The 13,215-nt window shown below is 28.8% G+C and overlaps 1 protein-coding gene across 3 annotated transcripts in view; it reads right to left on the bottom strand.

Annotated features, from left to right (window-relative positions):
• The window catches only part of LOC100203856 (drebrin-like protein B), a 66,112-nt gene extending 55,248 nt beyond the window's left edge, over nt 1-10,864 (bottom strand). Inside the window, exons 1-2 of one of the 3 annotated variants that reach the window (XM_065793907.1) lie at nt 10,669-10,864; nt 1,461-1,550 (exon numbers count right to left, since the gene is read on the bottom strand). In XM_065793907.1, the coding sequence (XP_065649979.1) occupies nt 1,461-1,543 (83 nt within the window). In that variant the 5' untranslated portion in view covers nt 1,544-1,550; nt 10,669-10,864. Of the gene's footprint in view, nt 1-1,460; nt 1,551-10,272; nt 10,463-10,668 lie in introns of those variants that run through there. The other 2 variants (XM_065793908.1, XM_065793909.1) reach the window with 2 other exon arrangements.
• Nucleotides 10,865-13,215: the final 2,351 nt, after the last annotated feature.

Raw genomic sequence — 13,215 nt, 5'->3', positions numbered from 1 at the left:
AAATTTGTTTTTGAATAATTACTGTTATTGAACTGTTATTGAATAAAAAAAATAAACTATTTTTTATCTTTTTAAATTTTGGGAGTAAACAAAAACCCTTGTTAATTATTTAAACAACGATTTTGTTTGACTAGTAAAGAATAATTTAGGTTTTCAAGAATTTTTTAAATTCATGTTGCTTTTTCACTTGCATTATATAAAATCATAAAAAAGTTTAATGTCTGTTTTGAGCATATTTTTTATACATAGTTAGAACGCATTCGCCAGGAATTTAATGCATAAATGTTTTACATTATCATAAAAATGTTTTACATTTAGACAAATCACAAACAAACACAGAGCTATAGAGAAGAATCGTTTTTAACGATTAAATTTTTTTTTAATTTTACTTTCTTTTTTTTGAGTTTTATTAAATTAAAATTTTAATTAAATATAAAAGTCTTCATTGTGCAAGCTCTTTTGTTAATTATTCTTAAAACAAAAAAATTTTAAACACTTCTACGCAATATTTTAATATGCAAACTATTTGACTAGTTTTTTAATTTTTATTTTCTAAATAAAAATTAAAAAACTTGTCAAATATCTCAAATAAATGCTGTCATTTACCAAAATTATTATTCAAAAATTAAGGAATTTGTAAAACGTTATTTCAATAGGAGAATAAAAATATTATAGTGATAAATGGCCTAGATAAAACTAGAAAAAAAGTTTACATTGTTTACATAAAAATAAAAAAGATTCAGAACATAAAAAAAGGCGATCAAAGTCCTTTTTATGTTTATTTTTTTATGACAATACAATAAAAACCTTTATTTGGCTCTTGCGCTTAGGAGAGTACAATAAAGATTTTATTTGGCTCTTGCACTCTATAAAAAAACATTCTTATATTTGGTTTTCTTTAAAACTTATAGAAAAGCCATCAATTGATAAGAAACGCCTATTTAAAATATATTTATGTATACATAATGTTATATAAAATTAATATTAAATCATATCAAAGATAAAATTATCCTGGCGATTGTTATATCATTTCAATTGTTTCACTAATAAAATCTAAAAAGCAAAGGTGTTAATTTATTTTTAAATTTCATAAATATATTTTGAGATTTATTGAAAATTTAGTGAAAATTAATAAGTCCGTTAATTTTGTTCAAAAAAAAAACATGTATATTTTAAAGACTTCAAACTCGGACTAAAATGGAGAACGCAAACTTTATCTACACAAAGTTTGTTTTCTTGGTACATGTTTCTTCTTTAGTTTTAAAAAAATTTAGCCCAAACATTTAAAAAAAATTTTTTTGAATATGAACACAACTTTCTTGGGACTTAAGAAAAGAAGTCAACAGAAATTAAGAAAAGAAGACAACAATTTTTATAAAAACTATCAATCTATACCATAAGTATGTGATTATAATATATTTAAACATGTCATAAGCAAATTAGGAAAATAAAATACAAACCAATTTTTTTTACTACTTGGGTTACACAAATCTTCCCATGCTTTCACAAGAGCAGTTTTGTTTTTTGTTAAGTTCACTGACATGATTTTTCTAAAATTGTATACCACTATTATTAAAACTCTTAACTAATGTCATTAAAAGGTTCTTATTCAATAATACTTATTATATACTATATATATATATATATATATATATATATATATATATATATATATATATATATATATATATATATATATATATATATATATGGTAGTTTATATATATATATATACGGTATATACGGTTTATATTTACATATAAGTATATATATATTAGGGTGGTTCAGATTAGGTAAAAAAATTTTTTCAAACTAGAGTGGAAGCTTATTAGGTGCGCAGACCTTTGTTTTATATGTAAGATTTTTTTTTTTTTAGTTTCAAAAAAGTTTAAGAGTGGTACATGGCACAAAAGTACTTCTTTTTTTCTACCCTTTTTTGATATTTTTGACCCACCTTTCAACATTATTTAATTTAATTTTTTTTTCTATATATATTCTCACAATGACTAATATTGAAAAAAAAAATTTGGCATTCTTTCTGTATACCTTTTTTTTCAAAACTGAAAAAGTTATCGAAAAAGTAATAACATAGACAAAAAAAAAATATTTCCCTATTTCTACGGTCTTTTTTATTACAAAATCCACTTTAATTAGTCAAATTATAAATAAGTTATTAAAACATGCTATATTATTTTGGATATCGAACTTAGTGAAGTATCTAATGTAAGGTAGATCAGCTCTCCCCTATTAATATACTTTTCTTTCAAGTTGCAGGAGGTCAAGTGAGAAAAACAAAATCATAAAATTCTATTAGATTGTAAACTGCTTTGAAGAGCATTTCTACGGCACCTGATTCAATATAAAGAATGCCTAGTAGCTTTTCCCAATCACTTACACTAGTACAGTTAATCTATCTCTTGTGGCTGAAACATAATGATGATTCAGATTTTAAAAAATCATATATTTCTCCTCCTAAGATAGCTATAACACTGCTTATGATAGTAGTACGCTGGTTGACAGAAAGTCCTTCTACTAGAGCAATTATCACTGTATGCTTTAGAATATCTTTAGGCAGTATTATACTTTGTTCTTCTTTGTGGGTGTTATCATTTAGCTCACTTTAACAAAATTCATTGCATTCTGAGATTAAATAATCAGTGAAATCACTTTCTGAGCTATAAGATATATGTAAGTCTTTATTTTCCGAGGATTCCCTTTTTTTTTTTGCAGACCTCTCAGCACTCTTTCTAAAGCTAATATTAGAACAGCCTAGACAACGATGTCTTTTTTCCTTATGCATTTTCAAAAACATAATGTCTATACATTTAGTTTCTTTTATTCTTTTTCTATCCATTGTTATTTCGATCATGATTTTTATGTCATGTCCCAACCAAAATACCTTTTTAAATTCTATTAAAAAGATCTTTTTATCCTTTATTGCTCATGGTGTCAATCTGTTTTTAAGGGATTGCAGCTTTTTATATTTTATTATTAGAGTTTCAACTTCTTTCCTAAAATTAAAATTAGTTAGACCGTAAAACGCATTGTATACTACCAGTTCTGTGTCCTCCAAGTTCCCAGGGAGCCTTTAGCTCAGATATAATGCAGCAGTTCTCTTCCGCTTCTGGACAATTTGGTGTAAATGTAAAACCTTTGTCTGAACAACAAACTAAGTTTTTAAGAGAAACGGATGGTTTGGACTCTTGTTGATAAAGATAATACTAGATTATTTCTTCAACAGTTAAAAACTGAATAGATGATAGTGTCTTCCTAGTTTTTTTTAACTAAGAATATTTCTTTGTCTCTATTTCTTATTTTACCAAGAGATTTTGGTATAACTTTTTATTTCATTTAAATGAACTATAATAACATAAATTTAAATATACTTTTAATTCTAAAAACAAACTTTATTGAGTATCATGTAAGAACCATTTTACCCATGTTTAGGCTTTGTTAAATCTTATTAAAACAGCAGATGTTGAAATTTGAACATGGTTAATACATTAGTACAATGAAATCACACTGCTGTCATGGAAACAGTTTAGTGTACAAAACTAATTTAAATTGAAAAAAAAATGTCTTGAGTCTTTTTTAATGACTTTTTTTTATCAAATTTATTAAAATCTTATACTGCTGATTTAGGTGAGCAGCGTGACATAATAGTGAAATAGCCTGCTGCCGGGGGCTTCAGTACATACATCAAAATAGTAAATAGTGTATCAAAGCTAATGTCAATAAATTCCACGTGCATATTTGAGCCATGTGATAGGTAAAAATTTAAAATGTCTTTTAAAATAAGAACTGGCACAAAAATGCTATGGTTTTTCTTAAATCCAAATTGGTTGGGAGTCCCAGTGAAACTTTCATTAATGCGTGAGACAAAAATATGTTCCAAAATCTTGGAGAAAATTGTCACCAAAGCAATTGAACGATAATTAGCAGAATCGGAGATGTCGCTATTCTTATCGTTAACCACAGGAGAAATAACAGAGTGTGAAGCACCAATAGACATGTATCCATGGCAAAGCATGGAGGAAAAACACAAAGAAAAAATATTAAAGTAATTTGGGCTAGCATAGAGAAAATGCTCCAACTGAAGTCCAAAATGGTTAGCTACTTTTCCACAGGACATACGATTTATGATAGATTGGACTTCATCAGGAGTGACAAGATAGGCATCATCTTTAAGAAGGTTACAGTGTTTAACTATAAAGTTGTCATTTATATTACATGTTGGCTTGACTGAGTTGAACAGGGTGGAATAGTTATTATACCACATGTGGCATACAATATCAGGACCTGAGGCAGAGACAACAGAAGGTGGAAGACTACATTTATCGCTGCGAATAGAAGTCACGATAGACCAGAAACTGGTATAGTTCTTATTTGCTAAACTGTTCACTAGCTTTTCGACTTTTATAGTATCTTCTTTTTTTTTTCAGAAACGAATGGCATATTTATATAAGGCTCTTGAATTTTTAAAAAGATTGAAGATTGGGACAAATTTTGGTTTATTATAGCTACGCCATAAGCAGAACGCATCTTTAGCAGCCTTATGAGCATCTTTAACATAATCTGTCTAACCTGTCATAGGTTGTTTTCTATTTAAACTTGATTTAGAATAATTAAGACACTGAGATAAAGATTGAGTAAGACATTTATTCAGGATATTGTACAGGTGGTTAATCTGCTTAACATGCTCATGTGAGTTACAATGTACATTATTACAGTTAATTACTTCAAACTGACCCCTGTTAATTGAAGAAACTAAGTTAGACACAGTGGAAGTATACTCCTTTATCATAATGGTCAACAAAGCATTAAAATTTATTTTAGGAGATCTTGTCAAAGTAGGGTGAGCAGTAAAGGAAGAGTATATTTTAATTTTAAACGAGATATCAAACGCTAAAGGTAAATGATCAGATGAACTAGTTGACTGAATTATTTCAAAGTTATTAACATTGCATAGAGAACTTTGGGAGACAAGAATCACGACACAGGATAGCAACACCACCAAATGGTCTGCCACGAATAAAACCTGCTGAAGAATCAGTTGGAGACACTCCAGAGCCAAAAAAAACCAGGTACAATGTTGTTCAAGAAACTAAGTTCAGTATTGAGTAACTAAATCTCTTGGAGATAGATGATATCATATGTTGCAGACAAGAGTACTAATTTGTGTGAGGAACTTTGGACACCAAGACAATTAAAACTACAAATTCTTACTGCCATTTTCAAAGAAACGACGCACAAGCGCATTTTTTAGTCATTTGCTACAGTCGTAGAGTCTGACAGCATCTCTAGCAGAGACAGATACTTTAAAGGAAGAGTGATATTTACTTGTGACCATTTTTAACAAGTGGCTTTAGTTTTGAATGTTATGTTGATAAATTCAGCTAATTCTTCAGCAGAGGCAGTTGGCGATAAACGAGAGACAAATATAGAAGTAGTTTTAGAGCAATCATACGAAGAGAGTGGTTTTAGCATACATAAATTGTTTAAAATTTTTCCAGAACCAATAAGCACTTTTTGCTTTTGCTTTTTCTTTAGATGAGAAATAGTTTGGAAATCAACAGGGTCCAATACTGGTTGAGAGGTCTCATAAGATAAAGGATGACCAGATAAATGAAAATCGTTACCACAGTTATTAGCATGATCAACAAATATGTACGCATCAGTAATTGAGTCCTTTGATATCGAATTTAGCTCAATTTTGTTAGTTGAATTAGATGAAAAATTAACTTGACTTTGAGGGTAGGGATCAAGGATGGTTGATTTTACATTAGCAGTTGGAAGGAATGGCCAGTCATTGACAGGAAGTTGGGTCTGCTTGTCATAAATAGGAAGTTGGGTCTGTTTGTGTTTTTTTTTAATGGATTTAACAGGTTTCTCAAGATCAGTGAATAAATTATGTAACCTTTTACTGATCAACTCCATGAATTGATTCGAAAAAGATTTTAGCTCGATAGTCATATTATAAAGTCATATTATAGTCATATTATTAACTAGCTCAGTCAGATACGAAGCAAGGGGGGGTAGCACATTCAACAGAGTGAGAACTTGTGGAATTTACGAAGATACGAAGCAAGGGCAGCACATTCAACAGAGTGAGAACTTGTGGAATTTAAGTTGCTATTTACATTTATTGGATTACCTGTGGCACAAAGATTAAGAACGTCAGCCTGCATGCGGTGTATCTGCTGCGATATAGTAGTGACATCAATGTAATCAGTATCCACAAAGGGAAGACGTGACAAATCTTTTGCATGGAATTCAAGACATTTTATATCGGTAGCATCGTTAGGAGAAGTTATGTCAAGCATCAGTCTACAGATATCTTGGACATCTTTTATTTTTTTATCGGGACCTTTATGTTTTGACAAACACTTGGATTCAGTTATCTTTTTAACAGGATCTATCGACAAAAGGGTTGAAAGTGCTATTTCAATTTCTTTGTCAGTAAAGAAGCGAGAAACGATCTTAACCAAAACTTCAAAGGGCAGAGTATCAACTTTGTTGAAGATATAGCATAAGAGCTCATTAACAATCATAAAGTCCTTGCATAGAGTGGTATTAGTAAGACTATTACAAGCTTTCAAATGTAAATTATTTTTTCGTCTATCAATTCCAGCAAGCTTCTTTACCATTTTAACTAAAAAATATAGAGCGAAATAATCAGAGTAAACAATAAAAGAGTTAAAATTTGGTTGCCATTATTGTTATTATTTAAAGCATGGCCAGCAGCCATATTGCGTTCACGGCAAAATATAAATATATATATATATATATATATATATATATATATATATATATATATATATATATATATATATATATATATATACTATAATGCAGTAGTGGTGTTGTGGTAAAGCAATATAAATAAGTTGGTTTAGAGATTCCCACTGGGTAAACTGTTCACTCACCAGATAGTTGATTTGTAGTCACATGCTGATCACATGTTTTGTATTAATTTGTAATTGTATAATACGCAAGTTAATTTGTAAATTAACTTGCGTATTATACAATTTATCTTGATGAATGAAGTGATTAAAAAAAACTGTTAATTCTTAACCTTGTAAGCAATGTTACATACATCTACATTCATTACTTTTATTTTAAAATCATTTGTTCACAAGACAAAAGAACTTCTCTAATGTGATAAGCCCAACCAGGGGACTACACCATCAAATTACCACCAGATTTAATGATAATTAATGCCATCAGGTTAAGTTGGCTTTAAACATCTGAAGGTAAAAATACTATTTCTCTTTGTCTTTATTTCATTACTGATTGGGAATAATAAGGATACTTTTCAATTTTTTAAAAAATGTGTATGTTTATCTAAAGTGCACTGGTAACACAAACCATAATACACAATAGGCACACAATTGGACAAGACTTTTATTTGACTATAAAGCAACAAATTAATATTAAAGCTTTAATAAAAACAGTAATTAAAAGATTTGAGCATTAATATTATAAATTTTAAATAAAGTATGATTAAGTAAAACATAAATGAGAATAGCTTAAGAGGAATTTGTCCTCAACTTGCAGAGAAAAAAAGTATACATACACCATCGTATTTTGAAAAGCTTAATCGATTTAGCCAAGATATAACTTTTGGTTCTTTTCTTAGTTGTGGACATAATTGCCAACAACTTACATGTTCACTTTTTTATTAATGAAAGGCACACATTTCACACTTATGTACTCCTTTTTGTCTTTATCGGGTTATTCACCATGTGCATCATGCTCTTCAGATTAAATTTCATTTTTATCAGCATCAATGGAGTTTTTATTATTCTGTCCACTTTTACATACCCTTCTTCCTTATCTGAACTATTTTAAAGCTCTCCCCATTTCACTATTATTACTATTACTACTACCATTAGTAGTACTATCGTCATTGATTGCCATCTCTTTTGTCTCACTATTGCTAGTATTCTAATTTTGTTTATATTTATAATCTTTGCCTATGACAATCTTTCTTGGCTGAACATCACTTCAAGAGTGATGAGTCCAAATTACGTAGAGTTTGTAACTGTAACAGCTTAACACATAAACACAATAAAAGTTTGTATTTCATCCAATTTGTTTTTAAATAAATAAATGTTCATCCAATTTGTTTTTGAACTGGTCGATACTGCTGCATCTATTGTTTCTTGGTGAAAAAATTATGTTGTTTTATATTTCCTGTATATTACCTTCTCAGTTTACTACTGTGACCTTTAGTTTTATAGCTGTTATCTAGCATTTCAGGTTTTGTGTAAAAATTTATACCATACCATATCAAATATTTGAACATTTGTATTATATCACCCCTTCTTCTGTTCTCCAATGATAGTAAATCCAACTTTTTTTAATCTCTCTTCATAACTGTATCCTTTCAAACTTTAATTCTAAAAGCTCTTTGTTGGACACTCTCTAGCTTATCTTTATCATACTGCCAATAAGGATTCCAGATGACTCATTCAACCATTCCATTAATAAGTCTATATCTTGTTGAAGTTCAATAATATCATTATCGTTTTTTATTGCTCTAAAGATTCTTGTGTTGTCAGTAAAAAGTTTACAGCTTGATTTCAGCTAAAAATAATAGTAGTCCAAGCACTAATCCTTGTGGTACTCTATTCACAAGCTCTTTCCATTCTGATTTATTATTTCCTACTACCACTCATTGAAGTCTGTTCTTTAAAAATCCCTGACACCAGTCTAATAATTTTGATTTAAAACCAAGAGCATTCCATTTTAACAATAATCGTTCATGATCAACCAAATCAAACGTTTTGGCAATATCTAGAAACAAGACTATTACATCCTAACCTTTGTCAATTGAAGTTGTCATAAAATTTAGAGGTTCCAATAAGTTCATCACAGAACTTTTATTATTAACAAACCCATGTTGGTTTTTATTGATTAATTTATCTTCTACTAAAAATTTCATCATTTTATCTCTAATTATCTTTTCCATGACTTTACAAACTACAGATGCTAAAGATACATGTTTGTAGTTGCATGGGTTCAACTAAATCTAAAAAACTTTTCTGGATTCTGTTCCTATTCACACCATTTAGTGATACATCATTTAATGATTTATTTTTTTCAACTATCAAAAATAAAGGCAATGAATGTTGAAACAAATATACTTATTTTCAGTGATCAAGGAAGAAAAAAATAGGTTGTTTTCATTTTCATTTATAGAATAATAAGAACATAGAACAATAAAATTTTTGTTCCAGGTAATACTAGCATAAATCATACTATTATGTCTTATAATTATATACAGTACAACCTTTCTAATTCGAATCTCCTTAATTCAAAAACCTCCATAATTCGATTAAGCATTAAGTTACTGTGAAATGTCACCGTAAAAAGTCAACTTTCTATAATTTGAAAATCTCTCTAATTCGAACTTTTATTTTTTCCGATAATGTTCGAATTAAAGAGATTGTACTGTATATACTGTATATATAATTTTACATATACTATATCTACAGTGAGAAAGTCAGCGCTTCTTCTAAACATTTTTTATATTGGAAATATTAATATATGCTGTTAGCTGATTGCTAGTGTAAGACCATGTATGTAGACATAATAAATGATAAATATATATTTTAAAATATATAATTTTTAAGATATAAAATATTTTCTGAGCAAGGTGGAGTTATCATTTAAAATTAAACTTTAGGCTATTAATATCTTTCTTTTATGTTATATTTAGGAAGATGAAAACTTTTTTTATATCTTAAATTTTCAAGATTAATTATAGATGAATTACTGTAACTATAAATACATTTGTAAAATTGCAAATGTTAACACACATGTTATAATTATTATTATAAAAAAAATCACATTTGAGGTAAACAATAAATAAATTAATGGAGTTTTAATGATTTCGTTTTAAAGTTTTAAAATTTATAACTCAAAAGCATTTTGAAATAGGCTAGATTAAAACTTGGATGTATATGTCTACATAAAATAAGTTCAGGTTGAATATTGAAATTATAATAAAAGAAAACGAAGACAAGTAATTAATTAAATACAAACTAAAGATAATTTTAAAAAAGTTGAATTTAAAATTAAAACTTTTTTTTGAAAAATCTAAAATAAAATTTTGAAAAAAAACTATTGATCTGATTTACTGAAAACATCATAACACATCTCTTTAAACAGTAACAAGCTGAAATAGTACATAAACAAAACATACAAGAAACAGGTAAAAAAAACACACACACAAGCAAGTTAAACAAAACAGTACTAAGTTAAAACCTCAAAACAAATAACAAGTACCAAACTCTTACAATGAAAATCTTTCTTTCAAATCTTATAACAAGTACGAGATTAAAAAACAATTATTTATTGAAATTTTACTTTCAAAATAATTTCTTTTTATTATCGTATAACTAAGAAAAAATTTGTTTACTCTAAAAACAAACTGCCGAAATTCTAGATTGAATTTAGAATTTCCAACCTAAGATTGAACAATCACTTCAAAATTAACTGAGTTTTTTCATTTAAAATAACTAAAAAGTTCTCTCGCGCGTTTCTTTAGCATTATAATACTCATTTAGAAATAGCTTAGATGCGCATCACACTGTTTCTAAAAAAATAATGATATTTGAATGTATATTTTCATGTATTATTTACATGTAATATATAATGTACCTCTACATAATAAATTTCCTTGTGCAACTTATCAACAAAATATCCACCCAAATCACAGCAAATAAAGTTTAACCAGCGCACTGAATAAACATTTAAATCCGCCGGGCGTAAATGGACATTTAAATTTAAAAATTAACTTAAGTATTAAAAAAACAAAAAAAAACAATCGTTATTGTAATTGAATCAGTGTTTTTTAAAAGGGCGGCTTAGCTCAAAACTTCTTGAGCAAATCTGCCCTTTTAAAAAACACTGATTCAATTGTAATTCGTATTTTTAGTTAAATAATGAGGAATTTCAATGACACTTAGACACTAAGCGTGAATCATCTAGAGACACTCAAAAAATCCAAAAAGTTTGTTTTTTATAATTTAGCAATGAACAATATAGAAAATAAAGAAGCTAACATTCTGAAATCTAAAAAATTTGAAAATTTTAAAAGATGGAAGTATATAACATGCATATATATCATTTCTAAAAAATCACGCACGGAACTCGTATAATTTTTTTCTATTATTTTCATAATAATAAAACTAGCTATTTCCAATTTACTCTTATTTAACCTATATAAATACTTTGTAAACAAAGACTAGTATTTATTAGCAGGGCCTTCGAGAGCGCTTATGGCGCCCGGCTTCCCTTTTTCAAACCAAAAAATTTTATATTTTAAAGTCTTGTGAACGCAGCAGCTATCTATTTCTGATAATTATCTGGATTGAAAAACAGTTCATTAATCAAAACTGATATATGAATCAAAATATTAGTTTTAAAACTAATGAATGAAAAGTCAATCAATAAAATCTTTGAGAAAGGTAAATAAGGCGCTTAGAAATGAATTTTTTGAGCTTTTCAGGAAAAAATGGAAAATTTTGCAACCAAGAGCCCCCTAATCCGTTTGAGGTCTTCTAGCAGCTGTCCAATCATGGTAATGGTTTCAGTTTGCAGAAGACGAGTTACGTTGTTAACAGCAGTAAGGGTATTGTATCAAATCGTAATTACCAAGATAAATTCAAATTTTTTTAAAGCTCTTGTTTGGCTGAGCTGCTCACTGATAAGATCCAGATTTTCCATGGCATGTTTAAGAGCTGCTAACATTTCTCTCGGCCTCTTGACAATTCGTTGGATCGCGTATGCATAAGAGCTCCATCTTGTCACAAAAAGTCTTTGCAGAGAAATTCCTGTTGCTTTAGTGAAGATTTTCCATCGGGCAGAACTTGAACTAAAAAATACGTACAAAGATTTGGCATTTCCAAAGAATACTTTGATCTCAATGGCTGATTTAACTGTGTGCACACCAGCCAAATTCAAATTGTGAGCGATACAGGGAACGTACAGAGTTTCCGAATAATTTTTACCTTAAAGTTTGAACTCACTCGTAAACACCTGGCATATTGGATCCATTATCGTATTTTGAATATCCAAACCGAGCCTTGCAATCACACCAATGATAGGCTTAGCTATATTGACTCCTTTCTTCTTCTCAAAAGCTTCACAAACATACAGAATCGTTCTTTGATTTTCCAGCAATTAGTTTCTCTTTCATAGAAGAAAAAATGAATAGCAAAAGTTGTCTGCTCAGTCTGTGATGTATTGGGGGTACCATGCGAATATTGCTTTTGTGCCCAAGATAGAGCAAGAGAAACAGTAGACAGCCTTTGTGATCGAGCCACAAGCCAAAAAATCACTTTTTACTTTTTCCTTATCAGGTTTATCAAGATTAATATCAAGATTATCAAGATTAATAAAACACATTTAAAGGAAATATTCTCTTTCCTTTGTGAACCAACGAGAACCAACCTTATCAAGATTAATAAAACACATTTAAAGGAAATATTTTCTTTCCTTTAAATGTGAACCAACGAGATTATTCCCATGATTCTATTTTTAAGAATCATGGAAATAATCTCGCTTTAAAGAATGTGAAGGGCTCCCTTTAAAATGATTACATCTTGATCTTTTTTACTCAAAACAAATGGCCGAAAAGAGGGTTCAGCATTAATTATTACAAAGTCAGGTAATAGTTAATGCTTACCCATAAAGGGTCAGCATTATTTACTGTATAATCATTAATTAGAGTATCAAATTCTACCCTGCTGGATAAAGTTCCTTCTTCTAACTTTGATTAAAACTCATAGACTGACTGGGAGTCCTGGTCATTATAAGAAGGATTATTAAAAAAAAAAAGGTATTAATAAGAACAAAGATTATAATACTAGAGGTCAAGAAGAAAAAAATGGTACAAAAAATAGTTAACTTACTGGAGGGCTTAATTGATTGTTCTTAAAAGAAGCATTTTCTTTGGTCTGTGTCATGGTTGCTAATCCTATACCCTCTAAAGCCTGTCTATTTCGCTTCTTTTGCTACTTTTTTAGTAGCTCTAGACCCATTTTTCAAAAACACCTAAAATGTTTTGTAATTTAATATTAGTTAAACAAAAGTTCCAATATCATATTTCCGCATTTGCAATATCAGATTTCCGATCTGCGTATTCCGAAGATAGGAAGTTTTACTCAAAAAACATAAATGTTTTTATAAAATAATTGGATAAAA

The sequence above is a fragment of the Hydra vulgaris genome, chromosome 03 (genome assembly GCF_038396675.1).
Source record: "Hydra vulgaris chromosome 03, alternate assembly HydraT2T_AEP".
NCBI classification, from domain to species: domain Eukaryota; kingdom Metazoa; phylum Cnidaria; class Hydrozoa; order Anthoathecata; family Hydridae; genus Hydra; species Hydra vulgaris.
The sequence above is the reverse complement of the archived record's forward strand: the minus strand, read 5'-3'. Positions and strand labels throughout refer to the sequence as shown.